Source organism: Nicotiana tomentosiformis, chromosome 11 (genome assembly GCF_000390325.3).
Source record: "Nicotiana tomentosiformis chromosome 11, ASM39032v3, whole genome shotgun sequence".
NCBI lineage: Eukaryota > Viridiplantae > Streptophyta > Magnoliopsida > Solanales > Solanaceae > Nicotiana > Nicotiana tomentosiformis.
In genome coordinates, this window is record NC_090822.1 from 42682070 (window position 1) to 42703006 (window position 20937).

General features: G+C 37.4%; 3 protein-coding genes across 4 annotated transcripts; all 3 read left to right on the plus strand.

Annotated features, from left to right (window-relative positions):
• The first annotated feature begins 10691 nt into the window (after positions 1 to 10691).
• Positions 10692 to 13135, plus strand: LOC104112753 (uncharacterized). Its single transcript, XM_070187884.1, has one exon. It carries the CDS (start codon positions 10973 to 10975, stop codon positions 12884 to 12886), a length of 1914 nt encoding a protein of 637 aa, XP_070043985.1. The 5' UTR covers positions 10692 to 10972; the 3' UTR covers positions 12887 to 13135.
• A 141-nt stretch (positions 13136 to 13276) lies between these two features.
• Positions 13277 to 18494, plus strand: LOC104112752 (uncharacterized). Of its 2 annotated transcripts, XM_070187885.1 has the most exons (3): positions 13277 to 14326; positions 14440 to 14493; positions 17713 to 18494. In XM_070187885.1, the coding sequence occupies exon 3, from the start codon at positions 17714 to 17716 to the stop codon at positions 18485 to 18487; it is 774 nt and encodes a 257-aa protein (XP_070043986.1). In that variant the 5' UTR covers positions 13277 to 14326; positions 14440 to 14493; position 17713; the 3' UTR covers positions 18488 to 18494. The 2 variants fall into 2 exon arrangements, with proteins under 2 accessions (XP_070043986.1, XP_070043987.1); XM_070187886.1 differs by lacking the exons at positions 13277 to 14326; positions 14440 to 14493 and adding an exon at positions 14506 to 16675.
• LOC138901333 (probable pectin methylesterase CGR3) lies at positions 13929 to 14252 on the plus strand. The gene has a single exon (XM_070189088.1). It carries the CDS (start codon positions 13929 to 13931, stop codon positions 14250 to 14252), a length of 324 nt encoding a protein of 107 aa, XP_070045189.1.
• Positions 18495 to 20937: the final 2443 nt, after the last annotated feature.

The window sequence follows — 20937 nt, forward strand, 5'->3', positions numbered from 1 at the left end:
AATAGAAAGTGCTATACTGCCTCTTTATACTATACCAAGTTCTAGGAAGTTCCGTCGTACCATTTGCAAAATAGGTCGTCCCACCTTGGTCACTGCACCCGGTAGGACAACTGGCACAATTTGGCCAAATAGAATTGCCTCTATGCCCGATAACGTGCCTTCAGCTGATTGGTGGCACCAAAACTTTGTCAATCCTTAACTCTATATGTGCGGGGGGGGGGGGGGGGATGTGGCGTGTAACACGAGCGATGGATTACGTCGTGTGGTTATATCTTGTGAATGCATTTATGATTGGTTTTAGCTGGTTGAGGTTGATACAGTGCGTATATATGATAATCGGGTCTTAGGAGGAGGCTTGGATGTTGAAATTTAGTACTAAGGATTATCAGTAAGGGTGGAAATAATAATCTTTAGCCGATATGGTGATGAAGGGATCATGTGGATTGAGGTAACGTGGGATAACCCACGGATATGTGTATGGTGAGTTTATTTAGCGATTCTATAGCTATGGAGCGACTCTTGGCACGATCGGGGACGAATGTTTGTTTAAGAGGAGAGAATGTAATAACCCGACCGGTCGTTCTAAGTTTTAGCATTCCGTTCGGTGGTTTGAGTTCTTGAGTAGCTTCATATGATATATCACGACTTGCATTTATGGTTGATTTCGGTGTTCGAGAGGTTCGGGGCCTATTTGGAAGGAAAATTCTCAATTCGGAAGCTTTAAGTTAGAAGAGTTGACCAAGGTTTGCTTTCAGTGAGAACGATCCCGGAACGGTATTTTGATGGTTCCAATAGATTCGTATAGTGATTTTGAACTTAGGCATATGTCCGGAATTGGATTCGAAGGTTCCTAGGTTGATTTGACTCTTTTTGCCAAAAGTTAGCAATTTGAAGGTTTAGAATTTTCTTAAGTTTGACCATGGGTTGACTTTGTGGCTATCGGGTTTAGAATTTTGTTTCGGGACTTAGAATAGGTCTATTTTATCATTTGGAATTTGTGTGTAGAGTTTGGTGTCATTCCGAGTTGGTTTGGTAGGAATCAGACACTTGATTGTGATTTTAGCAGTTCATGAATTTCATTATGAATTCTACGTATTTTAGTGTCCGATTCGTGGTTCCAGATGTTATTTTTGTATTTTGACCTCGCGAGCGAGTTTGTATCATATTTTTAGACTTGTGTGGATATTTGGTGTGGAGCCCCGGGGGCTCGAGTGAGTTGTGAATGCATTTCAGAGTGTTTGAGTGAGTTTCAGATTTGCTGGTGCTGGGCTGAAGCTGCAGGTCTTGCAAACGCGAGATCTTGTTCGCATTTACGGATCTTGCATTTGTGAGGAGGGAACCGTATTTGCAAGTTTGGATGGGGCATGGAATGTTTGCATTTGCGAACTTTTAGATCGCAATTGCGATGGGGAGATGGGGTTGGAGCAGGCCGCATTTGCGATCATTTTCTCATATTTGCGGTGCCTGCTGGGTTCGCATTTGCGGATCCTTTGTCTTATTTGCGATAACCTCAGGGATCGGGCAGGATTCGCAATTGCTACGCCTGTGTCGCATTTGCGGAGGTCGTATTTGCGAACCTCAGGTCGCAAATGTGACATTTGCAGCTGGTTTAAATGATCGATTTCAGGACTTAGTCTCATTTTATTACACTTTCCCTAAACTTGGTGGGAGACGATTTTTGGAGGGGATTTGATTTTGGCTCAATTTAAATATTTTTAACTTGATTTCTTATGGATTTTAACATCAAAATTATGGGATTTGAAAGGAACTTTGGGGATTTTTGACTATGTTTTGAAAAATAAAAATTTGAGATTTGAGAGTCAAATTGGACTCGAATTTGAAAACCAAACACATATTTGGACTCGTGGGGTTATGGATAATCAAAATCTACCTTTAACTCGGGTTTTGACCAGACGAGCTCGAGGTTGACTTTTGTTGACTTTTGGGAAATTGTGCAAAAATCTTAACTTTATTAATCGAAATTGATTTTCTCTTGCATTGTTTGATATTATAAGTCATTTTGGTTACATTTGAGTCGAGTGAAGGTAAAAGTTTAAGGAAAAGCTATTTTTGAGTGTTGATTTGGGAAATTTGAGGTAAGTATCTTGCCTAACCTTGTGTGGGGGAAAGCTCCTTAGGAATTGGCTTAATTGCATATTTGTGCTCTGTGAAAATGCTGTGTAAGCGAGGTGACGAGTGTGTACACGGATGTATGTGTGCCTTATGATCGGATTGACACGAGGTTGCTTTCATTGCCTTGTTTTGTTTGAGAGGTTCCTGTGCTACATGTTTTTTTACTGTGGATAATTACTTGAGTCTATGTTCCATGTTAGAGATCATGTTTTAGGATCCAAATTCCTAAATTGGCCAAGTTGGGCATTTGTAAGATTTGTTATTGATTAAGTTAGCTCTCATGCTTATATATTGAACACCCATCCGTATTTTCTTGTTGAATTGTTCATGTGCACTGCATTAGCAAATTGTGAATTTATCTCTTGGTAACAATTGTCGGCATGCTATGTTGTTATGATTGTTGCACATGTGGACTTTGTTGGGCAGATTGTTCTGGTGTTTGCACGAGATTTCTGTCGTGTTATTGTTATTGTTGATATTGCACACGTGGCAAGATAATGCGGGTTATATCGGGTTTGTGCATATGGCGAGACAAGGTGGGATAAATTGATAATACGTGTGTGACGAGATACGACGGGCATTTACTTTACTATTGCACACGCGGTGAGATAAGGCTGGCATTTTGGGATTGATATGTGATAGCCTGTGGGCGATTTGTCGATGATGTTTGTGTCGTGGTGCAAAAAGAGGCATTCTTGTTTGTACTTATGACTTCTTTGTGTGGATTATGCATTTCTACATGATTTGTTGTGTGATTCCCAACGTGCCAATCTATGCCTCTGTTATTACTTGATGATTTGTTGCCAAGATGGATTTACCTACCTGAAATTGTTGACATGCATTACTATATTTGATTCTTGAGAAGTTCTCTTGAATGTGTTATTTGGAAATTGATATAGAATCGAGTTATAATGTGGCACGAGGTCTTTGCGTGTGGGTGTCATTTATAACGTGGCACGAGATCTTTGCCATCCGGGTGTGATCTATATTGTTGCATGAGATCTTTGCTGATCCGTGCGAGCATGAGGTGCCATATGAGTACAATTCTACTTGATCACTTGTTGTTGAAGTTGAGCCTTTACTTGTATTAAATTGTTATCACTTATTTTGATGAGATTATAGTCATTGTTCTTCTACTATACTTCCTGTAGCCAGTCTTTATATATATATATATATATATATATATATATATATATTGCACAAGTTATTTGACTAGTGAGTGTCTTGACTTGAACCTCGTCACTACTCCACCAAGATTAGGCTTGATACTTAGTGAGTACTGACTGTAGTGTACTCATACTATGCTTCTATACATTCTTTGTGCAGATCCACATACCTCAGATTGTTCTAGTTGATAGAGAGTAGAGTCAAGCTGTCAGAGACTTCAAGGAATACCTGTTGTTCCGCTCGCACGCCTCAGAGTCCCCATTCTATTTTTTTCTTCTGTTTATGTCTTCCAAATAGAGATGTATTGTTGAGCCTTCATGTATACTCTATGTAGAGCTTATGACTCTGTATTATCGGATTTTGGGATGTATGAATGTTGTATTCAATTTACGGCTATGTTTTAAAATTTACCAGTTTTTATTTAATGGTTTAGTTGCTTTAATCTATTTGATCACATCATGTGTTAGGCTTACCTAGTCTTAGAGACTATGTGCCATCACGATCCTTAAGGTGAGATTTTGGGTCGTGACATTGAGACTTTTTATAATAAATATTTAAAATTATTTTTATATTTAAATGTCATGACCCGAAATTTTACCCATCGTGATGGCGCATATCTTAATACTAGGCAAGCCGATAACATCAATAACCCACAATATCTTTTAAATACGAAAACAACATAATTAAGTTTAAGAAAACATCCCACAAACATTGGAAATAAATACATTCCCAAAACCCGATGTCATTGAGTACATGAGCATCTATACATTACAAGTCTAAAAAATCCGGTCTATAATAATCCGAGACCAATTACAATAAACAAAAGGATAGGGAAGGAGAGACAAGGTCTGCGAAACATAACAGCTACCTCTAAATCTCCGAAAAATCAACTGTGTGAAAGAATCAACACCTACTATGTCTGGGATCACCTGGATCTGCACACAAAGTGCAGGGTGTAGTATGAGTACAACCAACTCAGTAAATAACAATAATAAATAAGGAACTGAAAGTAGTGACGAGCTTCTCAGCTAAGTCCAAATACAGTACTTTTCAACATAAAAGGGTAGGCATGCTCTCAAGTTCAACATTTAAAATCTCACAGAAATTTCATATCAAATTTGACTGAAACAGAAAATAATATTTTTCCGAAATTTCCAAAATAGTGATATATGACAGCTGAAATGCAGCAAATAATGCAATCAATGCATCCTCCCAAAGTAACAGTCACTCAGTCCTCCCATTCACTCCAACCTCACAGTCACTCTTTCCTCACAGTCACTCATTCCTCACAGTCACTCAACACTCAGCATTCGGCACTCGCACTCAGTAGGTACCTGCGCTCACTGGGGGTATGTACAGACTCCGGAGGGTCTCCTTCAACAGAGACTGAGATATGATATGAAATGAATAAACATGACTGAGTGTGAAATTACAATTTGAACATATAGTTCAACCACAGAAATGACCCTAGAGGGTACCAGTAATAACGGCATATGTCTACGCATGATTTTTAATATGAGCTTTAGCTCAATTTTCTCTAACACATAGAGAATGTACTGGTATCAACAAATTATTCAACTGCACAGTTCCATAGAATTTGACCAAGTCACAATTCCTACGGTGCACACCCGTCACCTAGCATGTGCGTCACCTCAAAACCAATCACATAACACATAATCCGGGGTTTCATACCCTCAGGGCCAAATTTAGAACTGTTACTTACCTCAAACCGTGTAATTCTTTATTCTATAATGTCTTTGCCTCGTGAATTGGCCTCCAAACCCCTCGAATCTAGTCAGAATACTTCGATTCGGTTAATAAAAATTATTGGAATTAATTTCATATAAAAATACAAATATTTCATAAAAATTCGAAATTAAACTCAAAAATCGCTTGTGGGGCCCACGTCTCGGAACCCGACAAAAATTACAAAATTCGAAAGCACATTCAACCATGAGTCTAACCATACCAATTTTACAAAAATCCAACCTCAACTCGACCATCAAATCTTCAAATTAAACCAAGAGGGTTTTTCTAAAATTTTCAACTTAACTCACTCATTAAATGATGGATTCAAAGGCATAATCATGGAAATTAACCAAAACTGGATAAGAATCACTTACCCCAAACACCTATGCAAGAATCTCTCCAAAAATCGCCTTCTACCGAGCTACAAAATCAATTTTTGTGGTATGAACTCAAAACCCCCGTTTTGGGACTTTTAATTCTGCCCAGATATGCCTTCATCGCGAACGCGGAAGGAGCCTCACGTTCTAGAAGCACAAACTCGACTGCCCAGAATTTTTACCATACGCAATCGCAGGTTCACTCACTCGATTGCAAAGCATAGCACTCTAAGGCCTACGCGATCGCGGACTTGCCCACGTGATCGCGAAGAATTAAGCGCGTGGCCCCCGACTGCCTTATTTCTTCTATGCGAATGCGGCTTTAGCCACGCGTTCGCGAAGCACAGTCTGTCCAAAACCACGCGATCACGGTTGCCTTCACGCGATCGTATAGAACAATCTGACCTCTGCCTAAACAAGCCTACGTGATCGCAGACCTTCTCACGTGATCACATAGAAGGAAACCAGTGACAAAAAACCAGCATTCTTCAGCTGGAATGCAAAGTCCAAAATTGATCCGTTAGCCGTTCGAAACTCACCCGAGGCCCCCGGGACCTCAACCAAATACACCAATAAATCCTAAAATATCATACGAACTTAGTCGAAACCTCAAATTACATCAAATAACATCAAAAACACAAATTTTGCCCGGATTCAAACCTAATGAACTTTGAAATTTCCAAATCCTACAAACAACGTCGAAACATATCAAATCACGTCTGATTGACCTCAAATTTTGCACACAAGCCATAAATGACATAACATGCCTATTCATATTTCAAGAATTGGATTCTGACCCCGATATCAAAAAGTCAAACCCCCGGTCAAACTTCCCAAAAATTCGACTTTTCCATTTCAAGCCTAATTCCACTACGGACCTCCAAATAATTTTTCGGACACGTTCCTAAGTCCAAAATCACCATATGGAGCTATTGGAATCATCAAAATTCAAATCTGAGGTCGTTTACACATAAGTCCACATCCGGTTAATTTTTCTAACTTAAATATTTTAATTATGAGACTAAGTGTCTCATTTCACTCCAAAATCCTTTCGGACCCGAACCAACTAGCCCGGTAAGTCATAAAATAACTGTAAAGTATAACGTGAGCAGTAAATGGGGAATGGGGTTATAATACTCAAAACAACAGGCCGGGTCATTACATTCTCCCCCTCTTAAACAAACGTTCGTCCTCAAACGGGTTTAGAATTATACCCGGAGTCTTAAATAGGTGTGGATATTTTCTCTGTATCTCCTGATCAATCTCCCAAGTAGCTTCTCCAACTGGCTGGCCTCTCCACTGTACCTTCACTGATGCTATGTTCTTTGACCTCAGCTTTCGAACCTGCCGATCTAAAATAGCCACCGGCTCCACATCATAAGTCAAATTACCGTCCAACTGCACTTTACTGAAATCCAAAATATGAGACGGATCCCCGACATACTTTCGAAGCATGAATACATGGAATACTGGATGAACACCCGATAGTCTAGGTGGCAAAGAAAGTTCATAAGCCACCTCTTCAATTTTCTTAAGTATCTCAAAAGGTCCAATATACTCTGGGCTCAACTTACCCTTCTTTCCGAACCTCAACACACCCTTCATGGGTGAAATCTTGAGCAGAACCTTTTTACCAACCATGCAAGCAACATCACGGACCTTCCGATCAGCATAACTCTTCTGTCTAGACTGCGCCGTGCGAAGCTGCTCCTGAATCAATTTAACCTTCTCCAAAGCATCCTGAACCAAATCAGTACCCAATAGTCTAGTCTCACCCGGCTCAAACCAACCCACTGGAGACCGATACCGTTTCCCATATAAAGCCTCATACAGAGCCATCTGAATGCTCGATTGGTAGTTGTTATTGTAAGAAAACTCTGTCAGTGGCAGAAATTAATCCCAAGAACCCCTGAAATCTATAACACAAACGCGTAGCATATCTTCCAATATCTGAATGGTGCACTCGGACTGTCCGTCCGTCTGAGGGTGAAATATTATACTCAGCTGAACCTGTGTACCTAATTCTCGCTGTACTACCCTCCAAAACTGTGATGTGAACTGTGTGCCCCGATCTGAAATGATGGACACTGGCACACCATGTAAGCGAACAATCTCGCGGATATAAATCTCAGCCAACCGCTCCGAAGAATAATTAGTACCAACTGGAATAAAATGTGCAGATTTGGTCAACCGATCCACAATCACCCAAACAACATTAAACTTTCTCAAAGTCCATGGGAGCCAACTACGAAGTCCATGGTAATACGATCCCACTTCTACTCCGGAATTTCAAGTCTTTGAAGGAATCCTCCCGGTCTCTGATGCTCGTACTTTACCTATTGACAATTTAAACACCGAGCTACAAACCCAACTATATCTTTCTTCATTTGCCTCTACCAATAATGCAGCCTCAAATCCTGATACATCTTTGCGGCACCTGGATGAATGGAGTACCGCGAACTATGAGCCTCCTGGAGAATCAACTCACGCAAACCATCTACATTGGGCACACATAGCCTGCCCTGCATTCATAATACACCGTCATCTTCAATAGTGACTTCCTTGGCATCACCGTGCTGCACAGTGTCTTTAAGGATAAGCAGATGAGGATCATCATACTGGTACTCTCTGATGCGATCATATAAAGATGACCGAGAAACCACGCAAGCCAAAACTCGATTCGGCTCGAAAACATCCAATCTAACAAACTGGTTGGCCAAGACCTAAATATCCAAGGCTAAAGGCATCTCTGCTACACAATGAATTTAATCTTCATAGTCAAAGATGCATACACTAACCCAACTAGTTCATAAGCATTCTCACTTCCTAATTCAATCCAAGTGAGTTGATTAATTGAACTACATTCATCCGCCTATCTTACATAACATTGTCAATTTGCCATATTAAGTCTACAAAAAAAAATCCTAACAAAAGTATTATCAAGTCTTCATAACATATATTATTAATTTTTTCTCTATGAACACCAAATAGAAACCAATCGCGATATGATAACAGTTGATGGTGAAGAACAATGTCACCAAGAATTAAAGCATTGAACTTAAACTGGAATTCAAACTAATAAAGGTTCAATTCATGAACTTTTTTGGAAGTTCTCCGGGAATAATTCTTGGTATTTGAACTGCTAAATATTCCAAATTTAGTAATTATCTTTGGAATTTTATCGTGTTTCAACTGAGATATTTTTGTTCAAAAATTTTTATTTTAAAAAATAACTATTTCTCATCACATTTCAAATTGTGATAAAATATTAACAAGCCACTTCAAAAACTGGCCATCAATGTCTTAATCCCCCCCCCCCCCCCCCCCCCCAAATTTTTTTATTTTTTTTATTCATTTACAATCCTACCTAGCGTCTGGACATAGATTTGGTTAAAACTTAAAAAAAAAAATTGAAGTTGTGTTGAAAAATAATTTTTGTAAGTTAAAGTTATATTTAGACATGGATTTTATTTGAAAAAAATTAAATTTTTTGTGAGTGAAAAAAAAAATTTCACCCAAAAATTTGCAAGTTTTTCGAGACTCCAATTTTATTTTTATAAATTGATAATATTCAAGGAACAAATAAAGTTTTTAATTTTTTTTTAAAATAGCCATAATATATAGCAAAAAATGCCAATGGGACTAATAGCCTGTTTGATCAAGATTATCCAAGGCCAAAAGTATTTTTTCGAAAATCTTACATAAATGTCCTAAATAAGTTCTAACTTACCATGCTTTAGCTATTAATCATAGACTTACCAAAACTAGCCAAGCACATATAAAAATTAAAAATTCAAATAAATAAGGATCTTTCTCTTCAAGAATCACATGCAAAAATCTCCTTCCATATTTTTAAGCGTGATCAGCAACATTAGATGCAAGACGGAAAGAAAATTTCATGGATGAGGTAGCAAACGAGGCGATAAAATATAAAAAAAATATATACAATATTCCAAAAATCTAAGCAAAAAAGGACCCTTTTCAATGAGTATGGTTGAAAATTCACTGAAAACATATAGATGAGTCAATATACAAATTTTGAGGAAGATTGGAGGTGATTTGGACTGATTTGGTATCAAAATTCGTAGTTAAAATCGAGTTCAAAAAATTCTTCTATGACACATGTATCACACACAGAGGTATACATGGATATACATGTGATACACATTTGATACAAATATAATACATATGTGAAACACAAATAATACACAGTGTGATACACATATCTTTTTTTTATGTTTTATCTTCTACTTCACATTTTTAATTCAAACCACCTCAAAACTCCGCCAAATCATCCCAAAATTGAGATTCAAACCCCTTAAGATGTACCCAATCTATTCTAATAACACCCACTCAAAAGAAAATAAAGATTTGATCTTTTTTTGGCTACAAATAGCTAATTGGCTAATATTGATAACATTTGGCTATATTAGTAATATTTAATGAATTGGCCAATTTTTGTCATAAGCTACTTATAAATGGACATAAATGGTAGTTTTACTATCTTTTTTTCTTTTAAAAGAATGCTTTTTTCAAAGTTGAGGTGTTGAGAAAAAAATATTTTTGAATAGAAGCAGAAGCAATTTTTGAGAAACACAAAAAAATAGCTTCTCCTCGAAAGCATATTTTTGAAAAGCACTTTTAAGAAAAATACACCTAGAAGCCCGGTTAGAAGGTGCGAGCGGTTAGCCTCGGTGGACACCAGGAGGGATAGATGTAGGCTTAAGAAGTCTTGGGGAGAGGTTATTGGGCAGGACATGGTGCAACTGGAGTTGACTGAGGACATGACCCTAGACAGGAGGGTGTGAAGGTCAAAGATTAGGGTAAAAGGTTCGTAGATAGTCGAGTGTTTCTCTTTGTCTTACTCAGTTCTTTAGCATTAGTGTTAGTATGATATCTTTTATTCATAGATGTCTATTACTACCTAAAGTTTGACTGCATTATTGGATTCGATCTTATTTCAGCTTGCTGTTATTCCTACTTATTGCAATTACCTTTTTTAGTCGTTTTCTAGCCGAGGGTCTATCGGAAATAGCCTCTCTGCCCTTCCAGTGGTAGGGGTAAGACTGCGTACATCTTACCCTCCTCAGACAGCACTTGTAGAAAACTACTAGATTTTTTGTTGTTGCTGTTGTTGTTGTTCCCCTTAGAAGCAGTTCCTATAAATTTGGTCAAACATTAATTGATATACAAAAGTATTTTTTAAATTGTTAAACATAAACCGTTTTTTTAAAAAAACTTTTCAAAAAAACTTGTTTGTAAGAAAGTTCAAGCCCGACCCGTTTAACAATTGGTCCGATCATCCTCTTTGCATTCGCATCATCTAAGCTCTCTTCTTCCTCTCTCCGATCTCTGCAATGAGAAAAGCTCAAACTACAATTCTCTGCGCCTCTCAAGTAAGTGAATCTTTGTCAAATTGCAGGTTGAAACATGATCTAGAATCTCAGATTTTTCTTTAGAAAACACACACACACATACAGAACTGTCAGTTGTAAGACTTTTTCTATAGAACTTACCAAGATCTGATTTATACATCAGTCTCCAAAATGTCTTGTTTGGCACTTTCCCTTCAACCCACAAATGGACCTGACATCTTACTCCAAACCCGTGAATGGTTCCCTCCTTCTCGTGCCCTAATGGCCCTTTCCGCTTTTCGCCAAACCCGCCTTGCCTTTTCCAAACAAGCCCAACTACCCACCCCCTCTGACTCTTCTTCTGATCCTTCTATGTCCCTTGGTGATGACCCGCTCGCTGCTTCTTCGGGTCAAGTTATTGTTGGTGTCGAATCCAGGTACCGTGTTGTTTACCGCCTTGTTAACTCGATTTATGTCCTTGCTATTACCACTGCTGATGATAATAACGACAAAGAAATGGTTGTTAATAATGTGTTTGAGTGTATTAGTATTGTGAATCAAGCTGTTTCTGTGGTGGTTACTGCATGCCGGGGTGTTGATGTCACTCCGGAGAAGTTAGCTAAGAAGTACGCAGAGATTTATATGGCTTTGGATATTGTGTTAAGAGGGGTTAGTAATATTAGGCTGGCGGCTATGTTGGCGTCTATGCACGGGGAGAGTATTGCCAAGATGGTGCATTCTGCTATTCATACGGAGAATAAGATCAGGGGAGCTGATAGTTGGGTGAATGTGGAGGCTCATGCGTTGGAACAAGAAGGTGGAGTGGAATCGTTCTCAAAAGTCTTGTTTGAGTTGCCTCAGGAGACGTTGGAGGCGGGTGATGAGGTGGCAGCATCGTTAGCGATTATGGGTGGAGAAAAGGAGGAAGAGAAAATTGAGGAGATTGAGGGGGAGAAAGATCCATTTGCTGCAAGTGATATGATTAATAAGCCGGAGTCTTTGGTGGGTGATTTTAAGAAGGATAAGGATAAGGATAGTTCGGATGTATCGAAAGCATTGGCAGGGCTTGAGGTGACTACCTTGCCACCTGCTGCAGCCACCCAGTCAACCCATATTGGTGTGGAAGGGTTTGAAGGGGATTATGGTGGGATAGAGTTTAGTAATGACGGATCAACTCTGCAGCAGGATTTTGAAGGGATTAATGATGCTTGGGGTGGTGGATTAGATGCTTCAGAGTATGTGGGAACGAAAAAGGTGAAGAAAGATCAGGGTCTTGGTGGGCTTGAGTTACTGGAGACTAGTGAACCACCTAAAGCTGCAGCTGGAGCTGCTACTGATGGTGGTGCTGGGAAAAAACTTGAGGATATTTTGGTGAAGAAAATGAATGGTCCAGAAATGTTCATCACCGAGGAGATCAGTGCGGAGTTCAGAGAATCATTGCTTGCGAGGGTTGGGTTGATGGGCGTTGTTTTCTTAAGAACACTGCCCCTGAAGTCTTCTGATGATAAGGAAACTGAGTTTTCCTTCAAGGTTGAAGGCACCGCTGGTGTTAAGAGGTTTGTCGTGCAAAACTCTCATGTGAGCAGCCTTGGGAATGGTTTGTTTCATGTGAAGACAGCACATTCAAATGAGCCTATACCTATTATTAAGTACAGTTTGCTGCCGCGTTTAACTCCATTGCCTTTGAGGATTCGACTTGTTAAGCGTCTTAGTGGGACATTACTCTCTGTAATGCTGCAGTACGTTGCAAATCCTGATCTTCCAGTTCCTTTAACCAATGTTTCCTTTGTCCTGAAATTGCCAGTAGACCCCACATTATTGAAAGTTACACCCAAAGCTGTATTGAACCGGTCTGAGAGAGAACTGAAATGGCATGTTGATGAGATCCCACTCAAGGGTCATCCTGGTAAGCTGAGGGCGAGGTTCCCTGTAGATATTAATGATGATGATGGTGGGGAAGAGCTAGTGCTTTTTGGTTACGTAAAGTTTTCATCCCAAGGGCCTAGATCTTTGTCTGGCATTTCTCTGCAGCCAGCTATAGAGGGCAAGGCCGATTTTTATGAGGTTGATCACAGGTATTCAAGTGGAGTTTACACATGCAATTAAGCTTCAAAGATTTTTTATTTGTTGGTTTCAAAATTGTGTTGTTTACTTTCTATCTTCTCGACATGGTATGAGATGTCAAAGTATTTGCAGCTTTCTTTGAATGTACTAGAATGTAATCTAGGTGATCTGTTCTTTTGAGGAATTCTTGTGTTTAAATCTTCTCAGTCGTTCTTTTTATGTAATGGGACAAAACATTTTGATATCTGATGTATGTCGTCCAAATAAAATGTTTTGTTTTCTGGGTCTTAACATCTGTACCTTCTCTCGTTTGTGAGAGAAATTCTGGAACATTTTGTCCTGGGAATCATTATAAGCAATTTGTCACATTTGTTGCTTTCTACATATAAATGTAGAAGTGTTATTTCATGGCTGTGGTTATCTTGGACCTTATATGCAAAGGGTGATTCATTCACTGCACTGCCTGAGAACCTTTCGAAGAAATTCTGGTGATTAAACAATCAACTCTATTTGTCATCAGTAGAAGTGTCGTTCGGTTGCAGAAACTTATGTTTGCACCATACTTATTTGGATCTTGGCTTATGGAGTTGTTTTTCTTGAAATCAGTAAATATTTTTGATCTATTGCTATTGGCTCCAATGTTGTGTACTTGTGTCGCTGTACTAAAAAGTCACAGAATGTGGATAGGACTAGGGATACATTGCTGGTCCGAAATTCAGAGTGAATCTGTACAATCTACAATGTATTTAAATAGTTAAAATAAATCATATTAGCCATTAATGAAACTCCTATTTGTCCACAAAAGAAGAGTCCGGCAAAACCAAGCATTGTGCATCAATCCCTTGAAAAAGGTTCTCCGTCCCTCCTTGTCTACAGGCACTAAAATTGACACCTAGAGACAGTTTTTCCGCACCTTTGTACTTCTGCATTTGCAGTAAAAACACCGAAGCCTGGACAAACTCTCTGGCCAAGTTCCTTGGTTCAGTGAATGCCCTTCTACAAGAACACATTGTTAGGTCGTGTTTGAAGCACAACTGAGCTTCAAAGAGCATTATCTGTACTGAAGAAAGCATACAGTGATAATATGCGGAAAATGTTGCATGTAGGCCCTGAGTCTTGTTCAGCGGCATCTAAACTATTAAAAGAAGAGGATACTGAAGCTTGGGGCTTTGAACCATATGGTTTAGATGAAACTGATTGCAACTGCAAGGCTCTTGTTCACAAAGCGATTTTGCTAGCAGCAAATATCAAATTTCTACTTCCCTACCTTTCAAATTTCAAAGTCGTTCTCTCTTGTCATAGTGTTGGATGCAGTGGATTAATGATCTCCAAGATATCTAACAAGACTCTTCCAGAGTTGGCAAGGGTGGCTGCTGATGGTTTAGTTATTTTACCTGGCAAATACTGATAACTTTGGTCATTATTATTTTCTTAAATAGTTCAGCTGGTACACTATTTTGGAACTGGTGATGTTAAACTGAGGTAGGGTTACTCTGGCATATTATTTACTATAAGAAGGCAGTTATTGTTGTGATGTTTGACCTTATAATAATAACCATTTGACATGTGGCTAAAATATTTGATTGCGTTCTTAGGTTATCTTGGTCACCAAAGGTTAATGTGGCGGAGCAATCAAATTTGGCTGCCCGGTAAGTCAATGATCATTTTTTTGTATCGCTTAAGTATATTTTGATGATGGTATCTCTCTCTCTCTCTCTCTCTCTCTGTAGATTTAACATTCATCAACGATAGATCATATTTGTTTTAAACCAGAGCTGACGCTTCCATTGCATATGCTATACTCAGACCTAATTACCAAGTTCTGTGTCGTGCATCTTGACTTGTACAACTATCACTACAAGAAAGTGATGATACAACGGCATTTATTTAGTGACATTTGAAATAAATGTTAGAAAAAAAAGAATTTAATGACACCTATAAAAATGCTGTAAAAACGGCGTTTGATGCAAAATGTCGAAAGCATTGTGACTTTTATATCAAATGTCATATTATTGGTCGATATTACTAACATTTACAACTAATGTTTGATTTTTTTAATTGTTAGATCATTCTTTATATTTAGCACTAGAATTGAAAAGCTACTGGATGCATAAATTTTATTATCAACAAAAGAGTTCGGAACAAAATAAGAGGTTAAAATAATCTTTTTAGGTAAGTTAAATGTTGTTTGTACAATTAGAATAAGTGAGTACTCTTCTAAAAGCAATACAAAACAAAGCATAAGACCAAAAAGTCTAGAAAACTAGAACCATCAAAGGCCACTCTAGCACTCATGTGGGTTGTTTGGAGGGAGAATAATATGAGAGCTTTTGATGGAGTAGAGAAAGATCTTGTAAGCTCGAGGAGTAGCCTCTTTTCACTTATTTATTTTTGGGTGCACCCATGAAGTTCTTATTTGTATAGAAGATTGAGTGTCATTCGTAGAACACCATGTTCTCTTGTAAGGTTTTCTACTCTTTGTATACGCGCGTCTATTTTGCCCTTTTTAATGAAATTTATTACCTTAAAATGATAAGCCAAGATATTGCCACTAGAAGACACCCAATTCGTAGAAGCACCAAAACCCCCGATTGAATACCAAAACCAAATAGAAGCCTATGATGCAGGTATTTCGCAAATCTATTCCATCTTTTCTCAAATCCCGTTCGACTTTTCAAAAGTGGTCGACTCTGGCTCCTTAATATATTCGCTCTCTACAAATTAAGGCTATCAAATAATATGGAGAGCTTTGCACTAGTTTGGAGATTCGATTTTTTTTTTTTGCTTGAAAGGTTTTAGGGCTTCCCTCCTTTGAATTTCCTAAAATTGTAGCTTTCTTTACTAATTAAAAATTTCAAACTACTGATATTAGTATTTTATCAAGCTTTGACCGTGCGTAAGGCGAGTGATACTATTCCTCTAGTTGAGATCCTTACTGATTGAAGCGATTTGGAACCAATAACATTACAGATACGTAGAGATTGTTACTAAGATTTGGTGTTGGCTCTTGATTTATTCTTAAAGTACTTCTTATAATATGTTCGCACATTATGTAATTTCACGTGAATCTCTTTACATTCTATCTATCAGCAGAGGCGGATGCAGTGTGTTAGTTATGGGTTCAATTGAACCCATAACTTTCGACGTTGAGTAAAAATTTATGTGTAAAAATTCATTAAAATTGCAAAAATAATTGATTTGAACCCATAACTTTAAAAATATAATGGATTCAATGTTAAAAATCTTAAAAGTTGAACCCATAAAATTTAAATCCTGGATCCGCCTCTGTCTATCAGTCGATAGCTGGCCATTTATTTGCGGTTTGAAGAATACATGAAATGGAGGCAACACTACTGGAATACCATTGATATAGGGTTGAAGAATCTTTGTGAGGCTTTTGCAGGTTCGTATCTACTGTCTATTTCGTTTAATAATATGGAAAGCTAATTCTTTGTTATGTAGGAGTCAGAAAAGTATTTTTGTGTTCTAAAAGTATTTTAGATATTTCTTGTTTCCTAGTTAATTAGGCGGGAGATGTGCACAGATAGCCAGTAATAATACATGTATTTACTTTTAAGCCACTGTTTTAAATGTATTTAGTCTTTAGCCACTGCTTTAATAAATTTTTACCCGTCCGGACGAAAATACCCTTATACTATATAGAATTTCGCTGATACATACGCTCTTTATTTACGATTAGCAGCAGCTCAAACTTACGTGCAGAGAATTGTTGTGATCGTCCAAAATTGTAGAAGCTTCTCTTCCGATTTTAAACTTCTAGTCTAAGTTCAGAATTCAACTTTCTCGTCCAAAATTCACCATAAAATTACAGTAATTTCTAAAGTTTCAGATATCTCTATATGCTTTTATGTGTTTGTGTGGATTTTTATTTTGTTACCAAAGAATAAGATGCTAGGAATTTGATTTTTTTTCTTTTCTGTATTGATAACGTTAAGGACATCACGTCCTTAACTCTGTAATTGTTCTGTAAATATTGAGGACATAATGTTAAGGATTTGGTGTCCTTAACATGATTGTTGTTCTAAAAAATATTAAGGACAAAGTGTCCTATGTTTTGCAACTTGTATTAATAAAGTTAAGGACACGATGTCCTTAACTTCATGACTGTTGTTCTAAATATTAATGACATAATGTCCTGTATTTGCAAATTGTATTAATAAAGTTAAGGACACGATGTCCTTAACTTCATGACTGTTGTTCTAAATATTAAGGACACTATGTCCTTAACGTTTTCACTGCATACATCAAAGTTAAGGATAGCTTGTCCTTAACATTTACACTGCACACATCAAAGTTAAGGACAACTTGTCCTTAAAATTTTCATTGCACACATCAAAGTTAAGGACAACTTGTCCTTAACTTTTACAATGCACACATCCAAGTTAAGGACACCATGTCCTTAACTTTTTCACTGCACACATCCAAGTTAAGGACATCATGTCCTTAACACTTTGACTGCACACATCAAAGTTAAGGACATAGTGTCCTATTTTTGCAACTTGTACTGATAAAGTTTAGGACATGATGTCCTTAATTTCATGACTACTATGTAAAAATTAAGGACACAGTGTCCTGTTTTTGCAACTTGTACTAATAAAGTTTAGGACATGATGTCCTTAACTTCATGACTATTGTGTAAATATTAAGGACATAATGACCTGTATTTGCAACTTGTATTGATAAAGTTTAGGACATGATATCCTTAACTTCATGACTGTTGTTCTAAATATTAAGGACACAATGTCCTGTGTTTGCAACTTGTATTGATAAAGTTTAGGACATCGTGTCCTTAACTTCACGATTGATGTATAAATATGTCCTGAATTTTCCATTTTCTTGACTTGCAGGATGGATACAATATGTATTATAGTTGCTTTTAATGGTAGATGGACTGCAGACTATAAGTATCTTGATCATCAAACAAAGCTTGTTCTAGTACCTGAGGCAATTCGATTTGAAGATTTCATTAACCAGGTCTTTGAAGTTATTGAATTGGATAGAGACAAGTTTGAAGCAATGATATGGTTTGATATCAATCTGGGAACAAGCAAGGGAATGCTTGTATCCAAAGATTTAGATCTTCACACATGTATAGAGTTACTAAAAAGCCATCCACTCTTCAAGGGCTGTCGTTTCATTGTTGATGTTTCGGAAAGAGTTTTTAGTTCTACAAGCACTTTTGAACATGTCAATACAGAAACTCAACAAGACAATCAAGATAAATGCCAACAGATAATGGAAATAGATGTGGTTGAAGCTCAACCAATAACTGAAGAGGTGCTTCAAATATTTGATTCTATTCAAGTGGAAGGACAAAGCATTATAGAGATTGACAACGAACAAGCTTTGGGTATTCAAGTTTTAGAGAGTGCACCGGTAATAGAAGGAGTTGCTGAAAAAATATTTACTCAACTAACTAGACGAAGCTCAAATTCGAAACAAAAAGAATCCCCAACTACGATATTAAGAGAAAATGCTTCGTTAGATGAAATAAAAATGGGATCAATATTTGACAAAAAGAAGAGTATAATTAACTGTTTTTTCAATATAGCAATTAAAGGACATTTTGAATTCAAGAAGGTAAAAATCAAGCTCAACAAGATATTCGTTGAAATGCAATGATGATAGGTGTGGGTGATATGTGCGTGCTTTCCGAATTAAAGATTCAACACTATTCAAGATAGTAAAGATTGAGAAAAATTATGACTGCTCAGTTAATACTATGAAAGCTGATCAAAGGCATGCAACTTCAAAGTTAATTAGTGGTTACATTATCGACAATCTTCGAGACCCAAGGTTTAAAGTTACACCAGCCTTTATTATGGCAGAAATGCAAAAATTGCATGGACTAGACATTAGTTATCACAAGGCGTGGCGTGCTATTCAACGTGCTTTAACTTTAATAAGAGGAATTCCTGAAGAGAATTATGAATTATTGTCTTCATACTTGTATATGATGAAAAGTAAAAACCTGGGAACATATACTAACATAAAGATAGACGACAACAACAGGTAAACAATCAAAAAGAGTTTATTAATCTATTTTATAAACTTTAGGACATGGTGTCCTTAACTTGGATGTGTGCAATGAAAATGTTAAGGATATGATGTCCTTAACTTTGATGTGTGCAGTGAAAAGGCTAAGGACATGGTGTCCTTAACTTGGATGTGTGTAGTGAAAAAGTTAAGGACATGGTGTCCTTAACTTTGATGTGTGTAGTGAAAATGTTAAGGACATGGTGTCCTTAACTTTGATGTGTGCAGTGAAAATGTTAAGGACAAGATGTCCTTAACTTTGATGTGTGCAGTGAAAATGTTAAGGACATGGTGTCCTTAACTTTGATGTGTGCATTATAAAAGTTAAGGACATGGTGTCCTTAACTTTGATGTGTGCATTGTAAAAGTTAAGGACATGGTGTCCTTAACTTTGATGTGTGCAGTGAAAAAGTTAAGGACATAGTGTCCTTAACTTGGATGTGTGCATTTTAAAAGTTAAGAACATGCTGTCCTTAACTTTGATGTGTGCATTGTAAATGTTAATGACAAGCTGTCCTTAACTTAGATGTGTGCATTATAAAAGTTAAGGACATAGTGTCCTTAACTTTGATGTGTGCATTGTAAAGGTTAAGAACAAGTTGTCCTTAACTTTGATGTGTCCAGTGAAAATGTTAAGGACATGGTGTCCTTAACTTTGATGTATGCAGTGAAAAGGCTAATGACATGGTGTCCTTAACTTGGATGTGTGCAGTGAAAAAGTTAAGGACATGGTGTCCTTAACTTGGATGTATGCAGTGAAAATGTTAAGGACAAGCTGTTCTTAACTTTGATGTGTGCAGTGAAAATGTTAAGGACATGGTATCCTTAACTTTGATGTGTGTATTATAAAAGTTAATGACATGGTGTCCTTAACTTTGATTTGTGCAGTGAAAATATTTAGGACATGATGTCCTTAACTTTGATGTGTGTATTATAAAAGTTAAGGACATGTTAAGGACATGATGTCCTTAACTTTGATTTGTGCAGTGAAAAAGTTAAGGATATGGTGTCCTTAACTTGGATGTATGCATTGTAAAAGTTAAGGATATGGTGTCCTTAACTTTGATGTGTGCATTATAAAAGTTAAGGACAAACTGTCCTTAACTTGGATGTGTGCATTGTAAAAGTTAAGGACATGGTGTCCTTAACTTTGATGTGTGCATTGTAAAGGTTACTGGCAAGTTGTCCTTAACTTTGATGTGTGCAGTGAAAATGTTAAGGACATAGTGTCCTTAACTTGGATGTGTGTAGTGAAAAACTTAAGGACATGGTGTCCTTAATATTGATGTGTGCATTGTAAAAGTTAAGGACATGGTATCCTTAACTTTGATGTGTGCAGTAAAAATGTTAAGGACATGGTGTCCTTAACTTTTATGTGTGCATTGTAAAAGTTAAGGGCATGGTGTCCTTAACTTTGATGTGTACATTCTAAAAGTTAAGGACAAGCTGTCCTTAACTTTGATGTGTGCAGTGAAAACGTTAAGGACATGGTGTCCTTAATTTTGATGTGTGCAGTGAAAGTGTTAAGGACACATTGTTCTTAACTTTAATGTGTGCAGTGAAAATGTTTTGGACATGGTGTCCTTAACTTTGATGTGTGTATTATAAAAGTTAAGGACATGGTGCCCTTAACTTTGATTTGTGCAATGAAAAAGTTAAGGACATGGTGTCCTTAACTTGGATGTGTGCATTGTAAAAGTTAAGGACATGATGTCCGTAACTTTGATGCGTGCATTGTAAAAGTTAAGGACAAGCTGTCCTTAACTTGGATGTGTGTAGTGAAAAACTTAAGGACATGGTGTCCTTAACATTGATGTGTGCATCGTAAAAGTTAAGGACATGGTATCCTTAACTTTGATGTGTACAGTGAAAATGTTAAGGACATGTTGTCCTTAACTTTTATGTGTGTATTGTAAAAGTTAAGGGCATGATGTCCTTAACTTTGATGTGTACATTCTAAAAGTTAAGGACAAGCTGTCCTTAACTTTGATGTGTGCAGTGAAAACGTTAAGGACATAGTGTCCTTAACTTTGATG